Genomic DNA, 15,412 nt, shown 5'->3' on the forward strand with positions numbered 1-15,412 from the left:
TCCCGGTTTTGAGCTACATCTGGCCAGTCGCTCAAAAAGGAGTCCAAGTTATCCCGCCATCGCCGACGAGGTCTGCCGGATCCCCGGTTTGACTCATGGGGCACCCACTCTGTGGTTATTTTGGCCCACAAGTCATTCGGCATGCGGCAGACATGACCAGCCCAGTCCCACTTTAACTTGTCCGCTTTCCGAGCTACATCTATTATTTGGGTTTTAGAGCGCAGCGTGGTGTTCCAGATGCGATCCCCGAGTTTCACACCTAATATGCTGCGCTCCATACCTCTCTGACAAACCCCGAGTTTGGACTTCTGAGCTTCCGTCAAAGACCAAGTCTGAGCACCGTAGGTGAGGACTGGAAGTATGCACATGTCCATGAGCCTACGTTTGAGTGATAGAGGTAGGTCTCCCTTCATGAGGTGTTTCATTCTTATATATATTTAAAAAAAAAAACGAAGGGGCATAGCTGTGATGGATATATACCTACATCAAATTATGTTAAAATATTTTTAATAATGTTAATATCCAGGGAGGAAGATGGGGACAACGTTTGTATGGAAAAGCGGTCGTTCCCTTTCATCTTAACTTATACGCAAACGAAGACACGGGAAGAGCCCAGGGTTATATTTAAAAAGTTATCTCTATTATCGCATCTGCCAAGACTGAAATTAATTATCTATAAATTTATTTGTTGCTGACAGGCTAAGCTTTTCATTTTAGCCTTAACTGATTGACATCTTAATTGTGATTAATTCTTGTGCCCTCTTATTTTAGTTGCTAGGGCTTGACTGTCCTTTGTATAACAGGGGCCCTGTTATACAAAGGACGGCCCTCTCAATAGGACTCTTGATATTTCAGTTTTTGGCGTTGTTGGAGCGTTATTTAAGACCAGGAATATAGTAGGTTATCCAGATGAAGCTCGCGGCACTTTTGACTTCGAGAAATAACAACAAACCAATACAGTTGGTTTTTAGGGTTCCGTACCTCAAAAGGAAAAAACGGAACCCTTATAGGATTACTCGTGTGTCTGTCCGTCTGTCTGTCTGTCTGTCTGTCCGTCAGTCACAGCCTATTTTCTCCGAAACTACTTGAAGTTTGGTACACATATGTAAGTGTGTGACCCAAAGATGGACATGTAACGTAAACAAATTAATTTTACCCACGGGGGCCACTTTGGGGGGGGGGGGGGGGTAAATGAGAAAATTAAAAAATAAAGTTTGTCAAACTATATCGTGTTACATATCAAATGAAAGAGCTCATTATGAGAATCTCAAATATATATTTTTTATAATTTTAAGATAAATAGTTTAGAAGTGAATAAAGAAAATAGGCAAAAAAATGACCATCCCCCCCACCCTTTATCTCCGAAACTACTGGGTCAAAAATTTTGAAAAAAATACAAAATAGATCTTTACCTATAGATCACCGGAAAACCTATTAGAAATGTGCAGTTAAGCGTGAGTCGGACTTAATTACTTAGTTTTTGATCAGACCCACCCAGAAGGGTTTTTAGACATTTCACATAAAAAATACATTGTTTAAATTGTGTAATGTACGGAACCCTTGGAACGCGAGTCCGACTCGCACTTGGCCGGTTTTTTTTGTCTAGTTTTTATTGAGGCTTTGGACACTCTAGGTGAACATGTCAGCCTCATGGGTATTTTCATAGTTCCCTACTCAAGGGAGAGGTCAATAAAGTGGTAAACACTGATTGACAGTTGGTTTAAAAGTATAAATTAATCATAATCAGCTGCATAAATGCTAATTCGTCATTAAGGTTCTTAATCAAAATGGGGAAAGAGAAAATAAATAAGTATTCAAAGATATTTTTTATACATTGAAAAGAAAATTAGTAAAAGGATTAATTAAAGATCCTCGTTGCTGATTCACTTGAGTCTCCTTTTTTGTACATTAAGGATTGGTTTAAAGAAATATTTTCGTTAAAAGCCTTATCTTTGCCCTGGATTAAAGAACTTTTGATTGAATCAACATTTATTTACAGCACTTTGATAAAATACAATTTAATTTGCAGCTTTTAGCTAAATAAACAAGCGTTTATTTTCAGCATTCGACGCAAAATGAAAACAAAACAGCCAGTAAATATTTTACTTTGATAAGTCATTTCGAAATCGCTAATAAAAGATGGCTCTTTTTTATGATTTCTAGGTTGGGGGTCACTATTGTTTCCCATAAAGTTGTAAGTCATAGTCATAACGTATTGTTTGTCCGCATTTTCGTTAGTCATAGTTTGGTTTTTCTCAGAAACGCGTAACTTTTATTGCCATAAAACAAACCTAACCTAACCTATCTATAGGATAACCTTACGAAAATCCTGAAAAGTTAACGGTTTTAGAATTATGATTAATGATATAATGATAATCTGACAATCATTAGGTACCTACATTATGACTTTCAATAATTATGTCAAACAAAGGGTTGGTTATCACATAAGTAGAGTTAGACCAAGACAAGTCTGCAACGATTTTGATGGCACACGTAGTGTAAGTGTTATTTATACGTCATAATTTCATAGAATGACGTTTAAAATAACACTTGCACTGCGTGTGCTATCAAAATCGGACAGAATCACACTTTTCTTTGTCTAACTCTATTAAATTGATTGTTCCTAATTGTTACCTACCCTTAATATTTATTTTAAGTTATGTTATGCTTGTCACATATAAAAAACATATTTGATTGTTCTTTTTAGCAGGTATTACTAACTAATATTTTTGCGATACCCTACCAGGGTCCATGTGCCTATATGTTACTATGTAATATAAATATGTACATTGGATGCAAATAAAGATTTCAATCTCTATCTCTATGGCTGATCCTAGCGAGGGTGAAGCACGAGTGAACAGTTTCGGTTTCAGTTTCGGAAAAAATGCTTTCGCGTGGCTGTTTGGCTGTTCTCTTCCACAGATCGTATTTCTCAACCGACTCTGGTCAAATTCTGTGAGCAGGTTCTATAGGTACCTCTAGAATGTTTTTATCGATTCAGATTCGATTTTTTGGAGATGGCAGGCATAATGATGAAGCCTTGGGGGTTCAAGAGGTCTACAGCTCAAAGAACCACTAGTGTTATTGAAACTACATACGCAGACTATGGCATTTGGCTCCTATCCGAGTGACTTAAGGAATCTCCGATAATAAGACGCTGATGACTCTGTTAAAAAGGTTCCCCCGCCAAGACGAGCAAAGCGAAGCGCAAGGGCAATACCTACCTTTTCTCGAAGCGCTTCGTCGTTTTTTGAACCCTCATTACTTGGGTTTGGATAAACAAAATGTTTTTGGTGGGATAATTTGTTCTCCAAAGAGTAAAGGTTCTACTTCTGCACTCCGGCAGCTCGGCCTTCGGCATCGCTTGCTTGGGCGGACCTGTGCGACGCACTGGGCCTTATGCCCTTCTGTGCTCGGCCTTCGGCCTTCGCTGGGTATAGGTGCGAGCGAGTAATTAATTTTCTTACCAGTCTTCGCTGTGCTCCCACTCCACCAAGTGAGCCATCATTGGGGTTCCCAAAGACACTGGGAATTGGATGTGCGGGTAGATTTCGGCCAGGTGCGGGTTCAAACCGGCCTCGTACAATCTGAAAGAAAGTTTATTTTAAAGTAATGCACAAAACTTTACTTGTTTAAAATGTATATGAAACAGGAATTATATTATTTTGCTACAAGAACCGCTACTTATAAATGCCGTTTTAATAGCTGTTACGTGACCGGAATAATCTAAAAAGTGGATTAAAGTGATGTCCAAGTACGGACATTTATTGGCATTTTAATAGAAACTGACAAATTACAAATACAAACACAAATCGTTTATTTACCAAATATTTTACAAATTGACATCACAGATTGAACTTAACAAAAAATTAGATTTTACAATTAAGCTAATATCCATCGGCCCCAAACTAGGCGCAGCCTGTATCTCGGGAACCGGGTAAAAACAATTTACTAAGAAATTTTAACAATTATAATGTCTTTTGACAACCATTCGTTGTAGAGCCAGTTGGAGTGTTAAAATTTGCTTTGGCTTTTTGTTAACATACTCGTAGGTACAACTTTAGTTTTCTTTAGCCGAACTTCGATGGATCAAATTGAGAATACTCACTTTCCTAAAGCAGTAAGGAACACCTGGACATTGTCCTCATGTCCTTTCTGCGTGAGCGGTACATTAACGACGTCCTTCTTCAGAGAGCGTCTCAGAATGGCTTGTAGCAGTCCGTGGGGCGCGATCTCAATGGTGATGGCGTTGGGGTGGATCAGGCGGGAGGCTTCTTCGAAGAGGACTGGGCTCTGAAAAAGCCAGAACACGTTAGTGTGGGTTGCACCAAGCACCATTGACAGACTGACTAACATAAGTCCTCCTCCTAAGATTATTATGAAATTGATGGGCGTATCAAGAATATCGCACCACGCTCAACTCCTCAACATTCTTAAACTCCAGTTTAATGTCAAAAATAGACAGGTTGCAGGATTCAAATGGAAACTAACAAAAAACATTTTGACGATGACTGACGATTTGTTGCAAGAGGCTCTTAGAGTTGGGTTGTCAACATTTGGAGTCATAGGTAGTATGTTTTAATAATTGACCTTGCTTCTGGTCGCAGATTTTTGATAATTGTTGGTATTTCTTTCCACAAGCTATTTTACGTTCACTGATCCATTAAATCCGTTTGATGTAAAAACATTTGACCACAGATAACTAGTGATCAACTAGTATTTCTGCCGTTTCATAGTTTTTTTTTTTTCAAAATTCCTATTCAAATTGCAGACACTCATAATTGCTGACATTCTGCATTGACCAGACATTTAAACTTACCAGAAGATTGTTGGTGTGGTACTCAGCGGAAGAGAACTCTGCCTTTTTGTCGTTCCAGAACTGTTGGGGTACTGACGTGGACACCCACTTCTCCGAACGAGGTTTAGGGTCGGGGATCACCTTTTTGAGGTACTTCAGGAGGGTAGGACCTTGAGAAAATTACAAAATTGAAGAAAATATTCTAAATAGTAGTAGGAAGTAGAAGAGAAGAAGAAAAAGTTGAAAATTAAGCAAAATTTTACTCATACCCATCGATCCTTTGAAGATTTATGACTAGGTACTAAGTACTGTTTAGAAGAAAGAGTTGATTGTGCTAATGATTTTATGGGTGTGTATGGACTACATAAAATAGCTTTAAAAGTATGTACCTATGTATTTATATCGCATAATATCACAAGGCATAAAAGTGATTAATAAAATTCTATTTTTGCAGTCCATAGTAAGTTATACATAATATAGTCCTAGTAGTTATGTCCATATTACACTATATAGCATCCAAGCTTTGATCATCTCACCTATTTGTCATGTTCCGGTAAAATAAAAAGTGACGAAGCACTCCAGTGGCGGATAATAAAAATTGATTCCAAAAAGTTGAAAATAATTTTAACTTTTAAGCATTTTACGTACTAGGAAAGGAAAACTGAGGAAAAGGTGGATGGACTGTATGAGAGATGATATGAAACGAACGCAAGTGAATAGTGTAAGGGCAAGCCAATAATGATGACTTACCAGCCTCAGCAATATATCTGGAGTGATAAGCGATGTTGGAGCAAGGCACTTCCTTGGCGAAGATGCCCTTGGCAGTCAGTTTGCCGACGAATTCCTTCATGGCATCAGCTGGGCCGGAGATGGTGCTGGACTCAGGGCCATTGCGGCAGGCTACTTCGATCTCGTGGGGGCACATGGTCTTCATCTGGTAAGGATAGTTGATATTAGTTGTGGTGTCTTTAGTGTTGCGTTAGGAAAAAATCAAATGATAACTGAATGAATGATCAGCAACGAAAAGGACCTAAGATTTGTGTACAACACTAAATGTAGATGGAAATAATATTATCAAACATCGCTTAATCTACTGTGAACACCTCATTTAAGTTGAGGTCCGTTAAGCATCTAAAAGAGCAATCTAACCATAAGTTACTTACATGTGAAATTGAATCCCATGATGCAAAACAGTGAAGTAGTATCTTCTTTTTCATCTCACTCACTCCTTATCCAGATCTCTCTCTCTTTATCTCTACTTCGGAGGTCCGCTGTTCCACAATTCCTTCTTATTTAGAACGGTCTTTTTCTTTTACATCCTCTTTTGTGGAATGCATCGCAACTTCCAGCCAGCACTTAACACTATTTTTTTTTAACGAATGAATTAATGTACTTTTTTAATCTAACCTGCTTGTATCCAAGACCGACAGCAGCCATGGATCCTTTGATGAAGGGAGTCTCAACTGAGGCCTTGCCGCGGTAGTACGCGGCCAGGATCATCTGTTCCGCCGTGAAGCAGCCGTCTGCGTATGCGCAACCGAGCTCGCCTACGCTGTGACCTGAGATGGAGATACATCTTGATGTAGGCTTGTAGAAGAAAGAGCAAAGAATGCTAAGCCGGAATTCAGAGACCCACGGACTTAAAACATACTCTCAAATGATTCACTGGGATGTCAAAAAAGGTGAAAAGAAAAAGGACACTGAACTGCAACTAGAGATTGGCACTAAAACGCCACAAGAAGTATTAGAAAATTGGTGAATAATATTGGCATAAATTAGTTAAAAACTGATTTTGTGAATCAGTCTTGAAATTTGTAGTCCGAACTTATGGCACTTTCTAAATTATTACATTCCTTACTCGTCATTGATCATTGTATGAGGTTTTTAGAATGTCTATCATCACAGAATGACGTATGTTTACTGTTTACAAGAATCTACATTCTTAGTGATACAGTGATACAGTAATTTATTGGTAAAAGAAACATAATATATACAATTACACGTCATTTCATTACTTAATTAAACTGCTTACTTACCAATGATGTGATCAGGCTCAATGCCAAGTGACTTCAACAGATCAGTGAGACCGATCTGAACAGCGGCAATGCCGATGAATGAGTGGAGAATGTTGTCGTAGATCTTTGGGTCGGGTTCCGTGATGATTCTGGTTAGGTTGATGTTTTTGGGCTCAAGGGCTTTGTGGCATCTGGCAAGAAAAATGAGAATTGTTAGTGGGAAGGACGGCTAACTTAGTATATGAAAAAAGTAATCTTTATCTGATGAACCGCAATACATCCACTTTGTAATAATATCCAAAATAACTGGTTGTACTGTACGCTGCCACAATCCAGGTTTTCTACGATCATGGTTATAGGACGATGAGGAAAGTCAAGAGTTGAAAAATGTTATTGTAATAACGCAGTTAGAGGTAACATTGTTGCTTAAAAAAGGGTAAATCCACTCGAAATTTGTAAAATATGGTGTATCTACTTACTTGTGAATAGCAGCAGCGAAGATGGGAATCCTCATAAGCTGCGTGGCCATGCCGGCCCATTGCGATCCCATGCCGGAGTACACGAACCAGACCGGCCGCTTCAAGCCGGGGAAGTACTCCATGCTGCGCGCCATTGACTGGCTCTTTGTGGGGGTTGAGCCTGCACAAATACGTTTGTTAAGCAACTTTACTAAGTAATTGATATAGTTCTGTACCTTTTATGACACTACAATATGATTAATACGCAAAGATAGGATAAAAAGGTGAAAAACGTTTTCAACAATAAATACCTTCAGAGGCACAAGGAAAAAGCGACAAAAAGTGAACACCTTTTTGCTCATGCTCATTATGCTCATACCACTGTCAGAGGTTAACATCAAAGGTGGTTTTTCATTACAACATTTAGAGTGGCGGCAGGAGCAACTTTGCTATGAACTATGGTATAATTTTAGGAATCATTTCCGGCAATATTCTATATTATGTTAGTGGCTCATGATAAGCAGAGTAAAAAAAAGAGTATAAAGCTCAAGTTAAAGAAAAGACTTACGCAACAAAGTGTATCCCCTAACAACATGTCCACCAATATCCTCATCATGGATAGAGTGCCACAGTCTCACTTGTTCAGCATCCACCGTCCTCGACTCCAAGTCGTCCAGGATCTTGACTACGGCGGACTCTGTTCGGCCGGATACGCAGACAAGGCGGGGTAGGTCGTCTTTTGGTAGGCCGTTGTTGATCTGATGAGAGAACATCAGGTGACAACCAAAATCAGCTAATTACAAAATAAAATATTAGACAAAAATTTACCTTGTTTTGGTACTAACACAGTGCAATATAGCTCCGAAATTGTGTTAGTAATTATTGGTGAGTTACACTTTCAGATGGGTCTGCCAATAATTAATCCCACAAATTACTCATACGTTTATGCTAATAATGTTGAAGTTGTGCAGGGCGTGTTTGTGTAGGTAAAGTAAAATACCGTTCTTAAATGAGGTAGTCTTTGGGCAATCATCAAAACAAATGCTCATAAACTGCGGTAGTAAATTTAGGCACTTTGAGGGATCAGTGTCAAACAAAAAAACATGTAAAGATTTCGTGTCATAAATTTTTGAACCAACTACAAGTACCTACAGCAAAGTTTAGTAATAGACAAAAATGAATTTATTGGATAAATTTGACTTTCTAAAATCCAGAAAGGCGCTGTCATGGTCAATCGAGCTCATATAATTTTAATTAATTTACCTTAGGCCTTGCCACATTCTTTAGCAGCACGTGAGCGTTGGCACCACCAAATCCAAAGCTGTTGATGGAGCACATCCCCTTGTTCCAGGGGTGCTTCTCCGTGACCACCTGGAGGTGGCCGTTAACAAGGGCCTCCACGCCCTCTCGGGGGGTGTGGAAGTTTAGATTGGGGGGGATGAAGCCGCTGGTGTAGGCGATGCACATCTGGGAGACAGAAATAAGAATAAATATATTAAATGAACAAAAATTTTGACAATATTGTAAATAATTCATATCAAAGGCCGTAAAATTTTGCTTTTGATGGAAAGGCTTATTAGCATAGCCATTTTTATTTCATATTTGCTATGATTCAGAATTTGAAAAAACTACATTATTTATTTATTATTTAAAAATTGTGTTAAACTGTTTCGTAACATAGCTTTACTAATTGTGTAGGTAAAGAAGGAGACAAAGATGTGAAAAATGTTGGAAGTATAAATAAATGTTTGCCTACATTTATGCAGATTTACCATAGCTTTGCATAAGTGCAAAATATAATCCAAGAAAGCAAAAATAAAAAAGCACGCCAGAGCTTAAGTATTTTCTTTGTGTACACAATTTTCACCAAATCCTAGTGCAATGCGTTAAGATTTTATTTATCTATTTCTATTTGGCTCACTAACGTATCCTCTGTCCGTGAAATAAGAAACTAAGTGCACTTTTTTCCACTTTTATACAGCGTTTTGGTCCGAAACCGTATTAAATTATTCTGTAAAGACGTACAATGGCCAGCTTCTACAAAAGCTTTAAGTCCTTAATATATTACTGTGAAATTCGCTGGAGCTCTGTTTGGGGCGCTCTATAAGGTTTATTCGCTGGAGCAAATAATGGAAAAGTGGCGGAGTCAAATGTGAAAACTCAACTGATTTTATTTAATAAAGCTTGCTCAGAGTGAATGCGAATTATTTGTATTGCCAATTTATTATGAGAAACCCAAAGGGAAATTTCAGTATAAAATTTTTGTAATTTGTTTTGAAAACAGATTGAAAGCTCATTTAAAAAGTTGAAAAAATCAATACAAAACTTAGAAAAATGAAGAGATGAGCCCCCAGCTTGCGACAACTAGTGCATAATAGATAGACCCAAAGAACACTTAGTTGTTTTTGTCAACTGGTGCAAAAAATATCACCTTGGTAACAACGCAGACGCTAGGGGCTTTCACTAAACCCGAGCTAATAGTAGCTGAATAATAGACGACCAAAGAAATTTGGTCGTGTCCAGCGCATAATACCTACCTCATAAATTCCTACGTCTATTTTTATCTTCGGAGTATTCTAGAAAGGTCGACTATGTAACGCTTTTTTAACACTTCTGATAAAGCTAACAAAGACAATATTTGAAATGATAACGTTTGAAAACAGCCTTAAGTTCAACAGTATACAATGCAGATTTCTGCAGGTCATTTATATAGCTGCATACGTGTGATGTCCTCGACAAAATAGATCTTCTTGTGGAGTGCCCCCCTTTTCAATTTGATGAAACCAATTAGGGGGCTTGTCTCGATCAGTGCAGAAGATCTCGTCGATTGCGACCAGTTCATCTGTATCTTTATGTGGTTTTAGCTACGGAGCAGAGACCAGAAGCGGGCTCGCTGTGTCCAAGATAAAGACTTGATGGAGCCGATGAGGAGTGGCTTGTCTCGATTTCGACCACTGCACAAGATCTCGTCGATCGCGACCAGTTCATCTGTATCTTCATGTGGTTACCTTGGCTACGGAGCAGAGACCAGAAGCGGGCTCACTGTGTCCAAGATTGGACTTGATGGAGCCGATGAGGAGGGGCTTGTCTCGACCAGTGCAGAAGATCTCGTCTATCGCGACCAGCTCCTCGGGATCACCGACTTTAGTACCTATGTGGAAAATAATATGGTTATCAAAGGTGTATTTTTGTTTAGAACTCCCAGTTCTTGGGATTTGGTTGCCGAACGGACTCTAGACTCCCCAAGTAAGTCGTGGTACAATGCCTGGACAGCGCTAGGAAAATGAGGAGTTATATTTTTTTAGTTTTATGAATGTCATTCGTCCTGCAAAAAAAATTTACTTAACTCTCTCTTATATTGATTGTTTAACCTAGTAAACAAAGTAATTTATCCAATTAATCCTATGGAAATTGCAAATTGATACCTATTTAATGAATTTTACTTTTAATTAAAAACAATTCAACAAAATGAATAATGCTTTTATTCCAGCACCCTCGCTTTTGTAAACTCTGAAAGAAATTACCTAATATTTCTATCGCATCTCATACGAATAGTATTTTTAAAGTAAGAGTAATGCTAAAACTAGCTACATTTTCTACACGAGTCAATTTAAAAACCACAAACACCCTGCATGCATCGCATCTTACCGTGTGAGGTGAGCATTATTAGGTTAGCGTTTGGACACACAGATGACTAACTTACTAGATGTAGCATCAAATCATTATACTCGTATGGCTACAGATGGCTCGCGATCACCACTCATTGGGACTTCCACACTAACTTAGTCTGCTTTTCCACTGACGAAAAAATGATCGGAGAAGAGATGAAGACACCACATCTCTTCTCCGCTTGATCACTACCAATAATATTGGTTAATTCTCTCACGTCACGTCTCCTCTTATCTCTGCCTCAGTGAAAAAGCAGTGAACGCTGCTGCTCATTTCAGTAAAGTCTAAGTTTACAGTCAAGTGTAAAAATATGGGTGCACAAATTATATTCAAAAATATGTCCCATAGCTCTTATGTCAGCGAATTAAGAACTATGGGGCATATTTTTGAGTAAGTTGTCTACACCCATATTTTTACACTTGACTGTACCTGGGCCCGTTTTACAACGCCTTGTAACTTTTAAAACGCTAAAGTTTCTCAGTAGAAGAAAGTGGTTCAAAAATTCGCTAATAGGTATTATTTTTAAAATATGGACCCCAGTAGGTTACAAATATCAACAAAATTTTTGATTTAAAGATAAAATTTAGATTTAAAAATATTGTAGTATAATATGGAGCTGATGCTCTCATCTCTAGTAAGATGTAAGATTAATCAAGCGGCTCGCTACGTTATTTTTACAAGTGCAAGAGTGCCTATGCGTGCGCCTTCTAAAACGCTTCAAAATACGGAGTCTGCACTTAGTAGTCTATGTTTAGATGTTATACTTTGTACAACAATGTTGTACTTTCATCACAAACGAGCCAAATTGGCCACACTTTGCTCTTTAAACTTTGCATCTTCTAGTTATTTTCGTCTTGCATCAAGCGTAGTTTTAACAAAGGCTTTTTAACATCATGGTTAGACTTGAGCGCTAACGAAGTTTAGAGAGTTAAGGGGCCCACTGACTATCAGTCCGCCGGACGATATTGGCCTGTCAGTTAGAACAAAAATTTGACAGTTCCGAACAACTGACAGGCCAAAATCGTCCGGCGGACTGATAGTCAGTGGGCTCCTTTAGAGTAGCCTAGTTTTTGTGCCAACTATACTATACTAGTCAAAAGATAACAATTCAACACCTTCAAAAAATACCTTAGATACCTTAAAATGGTTTATTAAATTACTACAAAATTATAAAAAAAGCACCTTCAATCTTGTTCATATCACTGGGGGGCAGCCAAGATGATAATCGTTGAAACAAGTTGAAAGAAAACGTCAATCGAAACTTTTCGTAGCATAATTTTTTTCTTTCACAAGAGTAGCAATTATTGTCAAAATGTGGCTACATCACATGTCACTTTTCCGAGTGAAATAATTTCACGATACAGATAGGGCACAATTATTGTGCCCTATCTCTATTTTCGCTATTCTCATGCATAGACAATAAAACAGCTACGCGTTCCCATTTTGCCTTCCATTTTCCCTTTAGCACAAAGCCCACACAATTAGTTTATGTTTAGCTTCCCCGTTTAAATGGAGCCGTACATTTTAACGGGAAATGTCCCGGAAACTATCGCGTGGAAATTCACATTTTTAGAGTTAAACCAAGAAAAGTCTGCAGAGATTTAGACAGCACATGCAGTGTAGGTGTTATTTTTAACGTCAAACTTCTATGAAATTATGACGTATAAATAACACTCGCACATCGTGTGCTGTCAAAATCTCTGCAGACTTTTCCTGGTCTAACTCTAAACAACTTTTTATCAAGCAGATACCTACGTCTGCAAGCCATACTGCAAATGTTTATATTGAAGGATAAATGGAACAATTCACCGATTTGGCCATGACCTCCCTAAAACAATAAGTAGGTAGCCTTACCACGACTCCCTTATCAGTGTCAAACTGACATATTCGCTAACGTCAGCGTAACTTACTTTCTATACACCTCGCTCGCACTAATATGCGAGTACGAGCGAGATGCATAGAAAGTAAGTTACGCACACGCTAGCGAATATCTCAGTGTCAAACTGGTTGTAGCCGTAAAGAAAGGGAAAGATTCGGGCGCTTCTGGTAAACTTGGGTAGCTCAGTTGATTAAGAGCTATCGGACCGGTGTTCCGAAAAATCGCAAAACTTGCCCGAAGCGATGAATTTTTCCATTCATTCCTTTAAAATAAAAATTCATATTTTTAATGGTCAGGACTGCTTTAAAAACCTTTTAGAGTTCTTATAAAAGTCTTGAGTTTCTGAACGCTTCGAGTATCGATAGTGCAGCTCACCTTCCTAACTATAAACGGATTTATCTACATTTGAAAAGTGATTCAATTGTAGAACTTATCGGAAAGCAATAAGTTACATAATTGAATGGATTTTCAATTGTATATACGGCGGGTATAAGAGTAAGAGACTTCCCTTTCCGATTCCTCTTTAGAAGTTCTTAACGTCGTTGTGGTTTTATTGACCTAATATTTAATTTCAAACGATATATTATTATTTATGACTAATGATGGTGGGGAATAAAACTTGCCGGTTTCCAACTTGAGGTTGCAGTTTAAAATTCTTACAAAAATATAACAATCTACATAAGCTGTTTGTTACCTATTTAGTTGTATACTGCCACCAAAGAAAATTAATTTGCAATGCCGAAAACCCCGAACAACCTGGCTAGGGAATTAGGTATCGCAGTGCATTTAGCAGCCTTACAAATACGAGCGAACGCTATTTGATTTTCGACTCTCTCGCAAACCGCATAACGTTCTTTTTCACTTGTGTTTGCGAATAGGATCTTAGAATTTTGGTACTGCGGTTTCCATTTATTCGCAATCTGTGCTTACTGTGATTGTATAAGTAGATTGTGCTATACCAAAGCCAAACAGCGTGTTGAGCTTATACTTTCTACGATCTAAGGTAGCAACGAACTAGAATAACTATGATGCAGAAATAGTTATTTGTGCAACAAGAGAGGAAAGTTGGTTTTTCTTGCGTGTTTATTTTGAGACCCGAGAAAGCGAAAGATTCTAAGGTAGAATCTTGAGCGTAGCGAGGGACTAAAAACACGAGATGTAAAATAACTTTGCTCTCGTGTTGCACATATAATTTTTCACCTCAGTAGTGAGAACATATTAAAGGTTAATACAAAAAAAAATTAATAAAAGTATGAAGTGGCAGTTCATGGCCTTCACTAAATTAAAGTGAGTGAGTGAGGAAAGTGCGACTTTCCTCACTCCAGGGAGTGACGAAAGTAGGCTTGTTTGAGCTGCTGAGGTGAAAAATGTATGAGGGCTAACGCGTATGAATTCGCCGCTAGGGGCGCTAGTGTAGATGGTGGTCTTCGCAAAGTTCGAAATGTCAAATGTCACTTGTCACTTCAATGACTGACAGCTGTTCTTTAGTCTTTTGGACCACCATTAACAGAGGCGCCAACTGGTGAGCAAAAAAACGATAGCCCTCATTGTTTCACCTCGGAATGATGGATAATAAGCTGGAAATTCGAGTATGCACCTTCCTTGTGGCGTTCTTAAGGTACTCTAAAAAGTCGACGCATATATCGTGTGCGCATCGGAAATAATTGATGAATGAAAATGGATGAATGACAATCGTTTGCGCTACGACAACGAAACGCATTGTGTCTCTATCACTCTACCATATTAGTACGACAGTGACAGTTGCATTTCGTTCGCTACGGAGCGTAAGCGACTGGCATGTTGGCTACGCGGCCTTTCAGGTACGTGCCAGGTAAGTGTCGGTCATGCAAACCGTTTTTTTTTAAGTCAAAAAATGCAGAGCTTCATCTATTTTATATCTATCTAGATCACGAATTAATAAACTAGTGGATGTGAAATGACTCCTATTTAGTATGAAAACCAGTGTCGCTAAACTCACACATTCATAGCCACGTTAAAATACGTCACACACTTACAAAATTGCTCTGATTCGTAGCAACTTTCCATACCAAAAAGTTATTACCGGTGTACATTTCTCGAACGAATATCAACTGTAGGCTACATGAGTGACGGTTTAAAATATAATGTCAAAGCTATATGACATACGACTCTTTCATTATCTCATTCATCTCACAAAAGCTCGCTCAACGTTCACCTAATACAACTACTCAACACCAGATGGCGTTATTTTATATAATTTTAAAATCACTTACTTATTACAGGCGAAAAGGGCTAAAAAACCAGTATAAGTAAGGTCTAATTACGCATGGTTTGTTACGGATCTCACGGTCACGTTACACTGGTGTTTTCGAGACCTCTACACGCCTGCGAGTAGCTAACCGTTGGAACTTCTTTCCATTCGACGATATAGGGAGGGGACAGTGTAATCGGAGTGTTTTATCGATATTTGTGTGTTCAGTTAGGTATTGATATTTCATTACCGTATGTTTTAACACATTTAGATGATACTTTATTTATGATTATAATATAGGTAGTGATAATCGTGATTGTATGAAAAATAATATGTAGTACAGTACAACAAATATCTAACTAG

At 38.3% G+C, this 15,412-nt stretch overlaps 1 protein-coding gene across 4 annotated transcripts in view; it reads right to left on the bottom strand.

Annotated features, from left to right (window-relative positions):
* The window catches only part of LOC134750225 (fatty acid synthase-like), a 68,171-nt gene that overhangs the window by 24,301 nt on the left and 28,458 nt on the right, over nucleotides 1-15,412 (bottom strand). For all 4 annotated transcript variants that reach the window (XM_063685367.1, XM_063685369.1, XM_063685370.1 and 1 more), the window contains 10 exons: nucleotides 10,280-10,422; nucleotides 8,535-8,738; nucleotides 7,840-8,029; nucleotides 7,293-7,452; nucleotides 6,835-7,004; nucleotides 6,206-6,357; nucleotides 5,549-5,732; nucleotides 4,820-4,968; nucleotides 4,109-4,293; nucleotides 3,468-3,587 (listed from right to left, as the gene is read on the bottom strand). In XM_063685367.1, the coding sequence (XP_063541437.1) occupies nucleotides 3,468-3,587; nucleotides 4,109-4,293; nucleotides 4,820-4,968; nucleotides 5,549-5,732; nucleotides 6,206-6,357; nucleotides 6,835-7,004; nucleotides 7,293-7,452; nucleotides 7,840-8,029; nucleotides 8,535-8,738; nucleotides 10,280-10,422 (1,657 nt within the window). The remainder of the gene's footprint in view (nucleotides 1-3,467; nucleotides 3,588-4,108; nucleotides 4,294-4,819; nucleotides 4,969-5,548; nucleotides 5,733-6,205; nucleotides 6,358-6,834; nucleotides 7,005-7,292; nucleotides 7,453-7,839; nucleotides 8,030-8,534; nucleotides 8,739-10,279; nucleotides 10,423-15,412) is intronic.

This window comes from Cydia strobilella, chromosome 19 (genome assembly GCF_947568885.1).
Source record: "Cydia strobilella chromosome 19, ilCydStro3.1, whole genome shotgun sequence".
Lineage (NCBI taxonomy): Eukaryota > Metazoa > Arthropoda > Insecta > Lepidoptera > Tortricidae > Cydia > Cydia strobilella.